The sequence below is a fragment of the Tinamus guttatus genome, unplaced genomic scaffold (genome assembly GCF_059628265.1).
Source record: "Tinamus guttatus ecotype Peru unplaced genomic scaffold, ASM5962826v1 Tinamus_guttatus_pri_ptg001414l, whole genome shotgun sequence".
In the NCBI taxonomy this organism is placed as follows: Eukaryota; Metazoa; Chordata; class Aves; order Tinamiformes; family Tinamidae; genus Tinamus; species Tinamus guttatus.
The window spans coordinates 2,120-12,893 of NW_028289948.1; the positions used below are offsets into that span (position 1 = coordinate 2,120).

Below are 10,774 nucleotides of genomic sequence, written 5' to 3' on the forward strand. Positions count from 1 at the left end.
TCCCGGTGGATCCCAGGCTGCCCCCCCCCCCCGTTGATCCCGGTTCATCCCGGTGTTCCCAACCCCCCCCCCCCCCGGGCGCCGGGATGGGGCGGGGGAGGGGCCGCATCCGCCCCGGCCGACCCCGGGAAACGGGAAACGCTCCACAAAGGGGCCCCTCCCGCCCGGACGCCGGGGCCCTTCCTGCCCGGACGCCGGGGCCCTTCCCGGGGCTCCATCCCGGGGAAGGGGCGGGAACGGGAACGGGAACGGGAACGGGAACGGGAACGGGGACGGAGCCGCCCGGACGCCTGGGCCCCCGCGCCGGGAAAGGGGGCCCGGCCGCCTGCGCCCCATAGGGGAGACGGGAGAGGGGGCACCCGGACGCCTGGGCCCCATAGGGGAGACTGAGGGGACACTCGGACGCCTGGGCCCCATAGAAGAGGCTGAGGGGACGCTCGGACGCCTGGGCCCCCATCCCGGACTCCTGGGCCCCATAGAAGAGGCTCCCGGACGCCTGGGCCCCCCGGGGCTCCCGGACGCCTGGGCCCCTCTCCCGGACGCCTGGGCCCCATACAAGGGGCTAAAGCGACACCCGGACACCTGGGCCCCATAGAGGAGACTGAGGGGACACTCGGACGCCTGGGCCCCTTCCCAGACACCTGGGCCCCATAGAAGAGGCCAAGGGGACACTCGGACGCTTGGGCCCCTCTCCCGGACGCCTGGACCCCACAGAAGAGGCTCCCGGACGCCTGGGCCCCATAGAAGAGACTAAAGGGACAACCGGACGCCTGGGCCCCCTGGGGCTCCCGGACGCCTGGGCCCCACAGAAGAGGCTCCCGGACGCCTGGGCCCCATAGAAGAGGCTGAGGGGACACTCGGACGCCTGGGCCCCCATCCCGGACGCCTGGGCCCCACAGAAGAGGCTCCTGGACACCTGGGCCCCTCTCCCGGACACCTGGGCCCCTTCCCGTCCCGCCATGGGGCTGTGGCGGCTCCTCCTGTGGGTCCGGCTGGGGCTGGCGCTGGAGGGTGAGTGGCCGGGGGGGGTGGGGGGGGTGGAGGGGCCCAGGCGTCCGGGCGGCCTCAACCCCCTCCCCCCCCCCCCAGAGGTGCTCCTGGACACGCGGGAAGCGACGACGGATCTGGGATGGAGCGTGAATCCGGAGGGGGAGGGGCAGGTGAGAGCGGGGGACACGGGGACAATGGGGACAATGGGGACAATGGGAACGTTGGGGACGTTGGGGACAATGGGGACATTGGGGGACATTGGGGACATGGGGACAATGGGGACATTGGGGACAATGGGGACATGGGGACGTTGGGGACGTTGGGGACATTGGGATGGGGGGACCTTGGGGACAATGGGGACATTGGGGACGTTGGGGACATTGGGGACATTGGGGGACATTGGGGGACATTGGGGACATTGGGGACATTGGGGACAATGGGGACATTGGGGACGTTGGGGACATTGGGACATTGGGGACATTGGGGACAATGGGGACATGGGGACAATGGGGACATTGGGGACATTGGGGACGTTGGGGACATTGGGGACATTGGGGACATTGGGGACAATGGGGACATTGGGGACATTGGGGACATTGGGACATTGGGGACACATTGGGGACATGGGGACATTGGGGACATTGGGGACGTTGGGCGCAGGGGGTGGCTCAGGGCCGTGGGGGTGGGGACAGGACGTGGGGCCGGTGCCAGCGGACGGGGGAGGGGACAGGGAGGGGACAGCCCAGAACCCTCCCCTCCCCCACCGTGTCCCTCCAGGTCCCCAATGTCCCCAATGTCCCCATTGTCCCAATGTCCCCATGTCCCTCCATTGTCCCCAATGTCCCCAATGTCCCAATGTCCCCATTGTCCCCAATGTCCCCATATCCCCATTGTCCCCATGTCCCCAACATCCCCAATGTCCCCCTGATGTCCCCATTGTCCCCCATGTTCCCTCAATGTCCCCAATGTCCCCAATGTCCCCAATGTCCCAATGTCCCCATGTCCCCCTTGTCCCCAATGTCCCCAATGTCCCAATGTCCCCATTGTCCCCAACATCCACAACGTCCCCATGTCCTCCCAATGTCCCCAATGTCCCCAATGTCCCCATTGTCCCAATGTCCCCATTAGTGGGAGGAGCTCAGCGGGCTGGACCCCGAGCGCGGTGTCCCCGTGCGCCTGTTCGAGTCCTGCTCGGCGCTGTCACCGTCGTCCCCGTTGTCACCATCATCCCCGTTGTCACCGTTGTCACCGTCGTCCCCGTTGTCACCGTCACCGTCGCCGTCCCCGCGGTGGCTGCGCTCCGCCTGGCTCCCCCGCCGCGGCGCCGCCCACGTCTACGCCGAGCTGCGCTACAGCGTGCTGGACTGCGCGCGCCTGACGGCTACAGGCGGCCGCCGCCTGACGCGGAGCGCGGGGCCGCCGCGGGGGGACGGGGGGGACGGCCAGAACGCGGGGGCTGGGGGGTCTGTGGGGTCTATGGGGTCTATGGGGCCTATGGGGTCTATGGGGCCTGTGGAGTCTATGGGGCCTGTGGGGTCTGTGGGGTCTATGGGGTCTATGGGGTCTATGGGGCCTGTGGAGTCTATGGGGCCTGTGGGGCCCATGGGGTCTATGGGGTCTATGGGGCCTGAGGGGCCTGTAGAATCTATGGGGCCTGTAGAATCTATGGGGCCTATGGGGTCTATGGGGTCTATGGGGTCTGTGGGGTCTATGGGGCCTGTGGGGTCTGTGGGGTCTATGGGGCCTATGGGGCCTATGGGGTCTGTGGGGCCTATGGGGCCTGTGGAGCCTGCAGAATCTATGGGGCCTGTGGGGCCTATGGGGTCTATGGGGCCTGCGGGGCCTGAGGGGCCTGTAGAATCTATGGGGCCTGCGGGGTCTGTGGGGCCTATGGGGTCTATGGAGTCTGTGGGGTCTATGGGGCCTGTGGGGTCTATGGGGCCTGAGGGGCCTGTAGAATCTATGGGGTCTATGGGGTCTATGGGGTCTATGGGGTCTATGGGGTCTATGGGGCCTGAGGGGCCTGTAGAATCTATGGGGTCTATGGGGTCTATAGGGTCTATGGGGCCTGTAGAATCTATGGGGCCTGCAGGGTCTATGGGGCCCATGGGGCCTGTAGAATCTATGGGGTCTATGGGGTCTATGGGGCCTGTGGGGCCTGCGGGGCCTGCAGGGCCTGTGGGGTCTATGGGGCCTGTAGAATCTATGGGGCCAATGGGGCCTGTGGAGTCTATGGGGCCTGTGGAGTCTATGGGGCCTGTGGGGCCTGCGGGGCCTGCAGGGCCTGTGGGGTCTATGGGGCCTGTAGAATCTATGGGGCCAATGGGGCCTGTGGAATCTATGGGGCCTGTGGGGCCTGTGGGGCCTGCGGGGTCTATGGGGCCTGTGGGGCCTGCAGGCCGCAGCCTGACGCAAGATGGCCGCCCTGGAGACCAACCTGGGTTCCATGGAGACGACCCCGGGGCCCTTAGCGACGACCCCGGATTCCTTGGAGACGACCCCGGGGCCCTTAGCGACGACCCCAGCAACCGGCCTATGGGGCCTATGGAGCCTATGGGGCCTATGGGGCCTATAGGGCCTGCAGGCCGCAGCCTGACACAACATGGCCGCCCTGGAGACGCCCCCGACTTCCTTAGCGACGCCCCCGACTTCCTTAGCGACGCCCCCGGCAACGGCCCCGGCGGCGACGGCCCCTCCATGGCGGCGCCCACGGGGGCGGCCATGACAGGAGCCGGGACAGGCCCGAGGGCGGCCATGATGGATCCCGGGGCGGCGACGGCGGCCATGATGGGACAAACGGGGGACCCGGCGGCCATGATGGCCCCCAAGGTGACCCCGGCGGCCATGATGGATCCCGGGGCGGAAACGGCGGCCATGATGGATTCCGGGGCAGGGACAGCGGCCATGATGGATCCTGGGGCGGCGATGGTGGCCATGATGGGACAAAAAGGGACCTGGGCTGCCATGATGGGACAAAGGGGGGCCCCGGCGGCCATGATGGATCCTGGGGCTGCGACGGCGGCCATGATGGGACAAAAAGGGACCTGGGCTGCCATGATGGGACAAAGGGGGGACCCGGCGGCCATGATGGCCCCCAAGGTGACCCCGGCGGCCATGATGGATCCTGGGGCGGTAACGGCGGCCATGATGGGACAAAAGGGGGACCCGGCGGCCATGATGGATCCCGGGGTGGAAACGGCGGCCATGATGGGACAAAAGGGGGACCCGGCGGCCATGATGGATCCCGGGGCGGCGACGGCGGCCATGATGGGACAAACAGGGACCCCGGCGGCCATGATGGATCCCGGGGCAGGGACGGCGGCCATGATGGATCCCAGGGCGGCAACGGCGGCCATGGTGGGACAAAAGGGGGCCCTGATGGCCATGATGAGACAAAGGAGAGCCCCGGCGGCCATGATGGCCCCAATGGCGGCCCCGGCGGCCATGATGGATCCCAAGGCGGCCCCGGTGGCCATGATGGCCCCAATGGCGGCCCCGGCGGCCATGATGGCCCCAATGGCGGCCCCGGCGGCCATGATGGATCCCAGGGTGGCCCCGGCGGCCATGACAGATCCCGGAGCGGCAACGGCGGCCATGATGGGACAAAGGGCATCCCCGGCGGCCATGACGGCCCCAGCGGCAGACCCAGCGGCCATGATGGATCCCGAGGCGGCCCCGGCGGCCATGATGGCCCCGCCGGCGGCCCCGCCCCCCCGGCCCTGCCGCGAGACCTTCAGCGTCTTCTACTTCGAGGCGGACGCCGACACGGCCACGGCAACATGGCCGCCCTGGATGGAGAACCCCTACGTGAAGGTGGCGACGGTGGCGGCCGAGCACCTGTCCCACCGCGACGACAGCGACGGTGACAACAACAGGCGGCGCCGCCTGACGGGCCGCGTCAACCGCAAGACGCTGCGGCTGGGCCCGCTGTCGCGCGGCGGTTTCTACGTGGCCTTCCAGGAGGCCGGCGCGTGCGTCGCGCTGTTGTCGGTGCGGCTGTGGGTGCGGCGGTGCGGCGCCGTCACCCGCGGGCTGGCGCGCTTCCCCGCCACCGCCCCCCGCGCGCCGGTGACGCCCGCGGCCGGGCGCTGCGTGGAGGGCGCCGAGGGGGACGCGACAGGCGGCGGTGACGGTGACGGTGACGGTGACGCGGTACCCACCATGTTCTGCCGCCAGGACGGGCAGTGGGCGACGCCGCCCGCGCGGGGCTGTCGCTGCCGCCGGGGGTGGCGCGAGGAGGAGGAGGGAGAGCGGTGCCAGGGTGAGGGGGACGTGGGGACAATGGGGACATGGGGACATGGGGGACATTGGGGACAATGGGGACATGGGGGGACATTGGGGACATGGGGACCTGGGGGGAGATTGGGGACATTGGGGGCATTAGGGACATGGGGGGACATTGGGGACATGGGGACATGGGGGGACATGGAGGGACATGGGGACATTGGGGACATGGGGGAGACATTGGTGACATTAGGGACATGGGGGACATAGGGGATATGGAGGGGGACATGGGGGGACATTGGGGACATGGGGAGCATGGGGGGACATTGGGGACGTTGGGGACATTGGGAGGACATGGGGGACATGGGGGGACATGGGGGGACATGGGGGGACATTGGGGACATGGATGTTGGGGACATGGGGACATTGGGGACATGGGACATTGGGGACATTAGGGACATGGGGGACATGGGGGGATATGGGGGCATGGGGGGACATTGGGGACATGGGGGACATGGGTGCTATAGGGCACTGTGGGTGCTATGGGGTGCCATAGGGTGCCATAGGGTGCTATGGGGCACTATGGGTGTTAGGGGTCCTATAGGGCACTGTGGGTGCTATGGGGCGCTATGGGGTACTATGGGTGCTATAGGGCACCGTGGGTGCTATGGGGCACTATGGGGCTCTGTGGGCGCTATAGGGCACTATGGGTGCTATAGGGCACCGTGGGTGCTATGGGGCACTATGGGTGCCATAGGGCACCGTGGGTGCTATGGGGCGCTATGGGTGCCATAGGGCACCGTGGGTGCTATGGGGCGCTATGGGGCTCTGTGGGCGCTATAGGGCACTATGGGTGCTATAGGGCACTGTGGGTGCTATGGGGCGCTATGGGTGCTATAGGGCACCGTGGGTGCTATGGGGCGCTATGGGTGCCATAGGGCACCGTGGGTGCTATGGGGCGCTATGGGGCTCTGTGGGCGCTATAGGGCACTATGGGTGCTATAGGGCACTGTGGGTGCTATGGGGCACTATGGGTGCCATAGGGCACTGTGGGTGCTATGGGGCGCTATGGGTCAGGGAGGTGCCGGGGGGCAGTTGGGGGTCGGTGCCCGGACGCCTGGGCCCCCTGCTGACCCCGCCCCCTTCCAGCCTGTCCCCCCGACACCTACAAGGCGGAGCCGGGGGCGGGGCCCTGCGTGCCCTGCCCCGCCCACAGCCACGCCCCCGAGTCAGGCGCTGCCGCCTGTTCCTGCCGCCCGGGGTGGTACCGCGCGCCCGGCGAGGGGCCCGAGCAGCGCTGCACCGGTGAGTGACGCCGTACACCCCGAAATACACCCGAAATACACCCGAACACCCCAAAATACACCCCAAAATACACCCAAACACCTCCAAACACCCCCAGAATACACCCAATGACCCCAAAATACCCCCAAAGTACACCCCAACATGCCAAAATACACCCAAAATACACCCAAACACCCCCAGAATACACCCAAAATACACCCCAGCACCCCAAAATACACCCAAACACCCCCAGAATACACCCAAAATACACCCCAGCACCCCAAAGTACACCCAAAATACACCCAAACACCCCAAAATACACCCCAGCACCCCAAAATACACCCAAACACCCCCAGAATACACCCAATGACCCCAAAATACCCCCAAAATACACCCAAACACCCCAAAATACACCCCAAAATACACCCAAACACCACAAAACACCCCCAAACACCCCCAGAATACACCCAATGACCCCAAAATACCCCCCAAATACACCCCAACATGCCAAAATACACCCCAAATACACCCCAGCACCCCAAAACACCCCCAGAATACACCAAATCCCCCCAAAACACCCCCAAAACACCCCCAAACACCCTGAAATACCCCCAGAATACACCCAAACACCCCAAAACACCCTTAATATACACCCAAACACCCCAAAATCCACCCAAAACACACCCAAACACCCCCAGAATACACCCCAACACCCCAAAACACCCCCAAAATACAACCAAACATCCCCAAATACACCCAAACACCCCAAAACACCGCCAGAATACACCCAAAATACACCCCAGCACCCCAAAACACCCCCAGAATACACCAAATCACCCCCAAACACCCCCAAAATACACCCCAACATCCTGAAATACACCCAAAATACACCCCAACACCCCGAAATACATCCAAACACCCCCAGAATACACCAAATCACCCCCAAAATACACCCAAACACCCTCAGAATACACCCAAACACCCCAAAACACCCCAAAAATACAGCCCAACACCCCAAAATACACCCCAAACACCCCCAAACACCCCAAAATACACCCCAACACCCCACAATACACCCAAAACACCCCAAAATACACCCCAACACCCCAAAACACACCCCAAACACCCCAAAATACACCCAAACAACACCCCAAAAAACACCCAAACACCCCAAAATACACCCCAAACACCCCAAAATACACCCGAACACCCCCAAACACCCCCAAAACACACCCCAAACACCCCAAAATACACCCAAACAACACCCCAAAAAACACCCAAACACCCCAAAATACACCCCAAACACCCCAAAATACACCCGAACACCCCCAAACACCCCCAAAATACACCCCAACACCCCAAAATACACCCCAAACAACCCAAAATACACCCCCAAAATACACCCAAACAACACCCCAAAACACCCCAAAATACACCCCAAACACCCCCAAATGCACACAAACACCCCCAAAATACAGCCCTACACCCCAAAACACACCCCAAACACACCCCAACACCCCGGTTTCCGGCAGCGCCGCCGTCGGCTCCGCGGGGGCTCCGCGCGGCTCCCAACGGATCCTCCGTGCGCCTGGAATGGGGCCCCCCCGCGGACGGCGGCGGCCGCGGCGACACCCGCTACGACGTCACCTGCCGCGCCTGTGACGTCACCCGCGGCGGTGACGTCACCGGTGACGTCACCCGCGGCGGTGACGTCACCCGCGGCGGTGACGTCCCGTGCGGGCCCTGCGGCCGCCTGTCCTTCGCCCCCGGCGCCGCGGGGGTGACGGGCGGCGCCGTCACCGTCACCGGCCTCCGTCCCGGTGTCACCTACGCGTTCGCGGTGACCGCCCGGAACGGGGTGTCCGGGCTGAGCCCCCGCGCGGCCGCCGCCGCCACCGTCAACGTCACCGCCGGAGGGGACGGTGAGGGGACAATGGGGGGGACATGGGGACGTTGGGGACACTGGGGACATTGGGGACACCTGGGAGCCCTTGGGGACACTGGGGACATTGGGGACATTGGGGACACTGGGGACATGGGGACACCTGGGGACACCAGGGGACATTGGGGGGGACATGGGGACGTTGGGGACACCTGGGGACATTGGGGACACTGGGGACATGGGGACACCTGGGGACACCAGGGGACAATGGGGGGGACATGGGGACACCAGGGGACATTGGGGACACTGGGGATGTTGGGGACACTGGGGACATGGGGACACTGGGGACACCAGGGGACATTGGGGGGGACATGGGGACGTTGGGGACACCTGGGGACATTGGGGACACTGGGGACATTGGGGACACTGGGGACATGGGGACACCTGGGGACACCAGGGGACAATGGGGGGGACATGGGGACACCAGGGGACATTGGGGACACTGGGGATGTTGGGGACACTGGGGACATGGGGACACCTGGGGACACCAGGGGACATTGGGGGACACCTGGGGACACTGCGGACGTTGGGGACATGGGGACACCTGGGAGCGCTTGGGGACACTGGGGACACTGGGGACATTGGGGACACTGGGGACATGGGGACATTGGGGACGTTGGGGACAGTGGGGACTTTGGGGACACCTGGGAGCCCTTGGGGACACTGGGGACACTGGGGACACCTGGGGACATTGGGGACACTGGGGACATAGTGGACACCTGGGGATACTGGGGACATTGGGGACACCTGGGACCTCCTGGGAGGCCCTTGGGGACAGTGGGAGCCCTTGGGGACACCTGGGGACATTGGGGACACCTGGGAACCCCTGGGAACCCCTGGGAGGCCCTTAGGGACATTGGGGACACCTGGGGACATTGGGGACACCCAGAGCCTCCTGGGGACATTGGGGACACATGGGAACCCCTGGGAGGCCCTTGGGGACATTGGGGACACTTGGGGACACCTGGAGACATTGGGGCCATTGGGGACACTGGGGACACCTGGGAGCCCTTGGGGACATTGGGGACATTGGGGACACCTGGGAGGCGCTTGGGGACATTGGGAGCCCTTGGGGACACTTTGGGACAGCAGGGAGCCCTTGGGGACATTGGGGACACCTGGGGACATTGGGGACATTGGGGACGTTGGGGACACCCGGGGACACTGGGGACATTGGGGACACCTGGGACCTCCTGGGAGCCCTTGGGGACATTGGGGACATTGGGGATACCTGGGAGGCCCTTGGGGACAGTGGGAGCCCTTGGGGACACCTGGGGACATTGGGGACACCTGGGAACCCCTGGGAGGCCCTTGGGGACATTGGGGACACCTGGGGACACCTGGGGACATTGGGGACACCCGGAGCCTCCTGGGGACATTGGGGACACATGGGAACCCCTGGGAGGCCCTTGGGGACATTGGGGACACCTGGGGACACCTGGGGACATTGGGGACACCCGGAGCCTCCTGGGGACATTGGGGACACATGGGAACCCCTGGGAGGCCCTTGGGGACATTGGGGACACCTGGGGACACCTGGGGACATTGGGGACACCCGGAGCCTCCTGGGGACATTGGGGACACATGGGAACCCCTGGGAGGCCCTTGGGGACAGTGGGAGCCCTTGGGGACACCTGGGGACATTGGGGACATTGGGGACACCTGGGACCTCCTGGGAGGCCCTTGGGGACATTGGGAGCCCTTGGGGACACCTGGGAGCCCTTGGGGACATTGGGACCCCCCGTGACCCCCCCGTGACCCCGCAGTGCCCCCCCCCCGTGGGGGGCGTGGTCCGCGTGGGGGCGTCGCCCACGGGCGTCACCCTGGCCTGGGCCCCGCCCCCTCCGGGCCCCCCCGCGGTGCTGGACTGGGAGGTCAAGTACTACGAGAAGGTGGGCGGGGCCGGGGGCGGGGCGAGCGCGAGGGGGGCGGGGCGAGCGCGAGGGGCGGGGCGAGCGCGAGGGGCGGGGCGAGCGCGGGGGTCAATATGAGAAGGTGGGCGGGGCCGGGGGCGGGGCGAGTGCGAGGGGGCGGGGCGAGCGCGAGGGGGCGGGGCGAGCGCGAGGGTAAAGTAATACGGGAAGGGGGCGGGGCGAGCGCGAGGGGCGGGGCGAGCGCGGGGGTCAATACGGGAAAGGGGGCGGGGCCGGGGGCGGGGCGAGCGCGGGGGGCGGGGCCGCCGTGGGGGGGACTTGGGGGGGTCCCCGGGGGCTTTTGGGGGGGGATCTGGGGGGGTCCCCGGGGGCTTTTGGGTGAATTAGGGGGGTCCTGGGGGCAGTTGGGGGGGGCTGGGGGGGATCTGGGGGGTCCTGGGGGGTCCCCGGGGAGTCCAGG

General features: G+C 66.1%; 1 protein-coding gene across 1 annotated transcript; it reads left to right on the forward strand.

Annotated features, from left to right (window-relative positions):
• Positions 1-959: 959 nt before the first annotated feature.
• LOC148590357 (ephrin type-B receptor 4-like) lies at positions 960-10,332 on the forward strand (the record flags this gene model as incomplete). The annotated part of the gene is made up of 7 exons (XM_088539131.1): positions 960-1,011; positions 1,090-1,160; positions 2,119-2,378; positions 4,704-5,251; positions 6,364-6,519; positions 8,031-8,407; positions 10,207-10,332. Coding segments are annotated over exons 1-7 (1,590 nt in total), but the record flags the coding sequence as incomplete, so codon positions are not given.
• Positions 10,333-10,774: the final 442 nt, after the last annotated feature.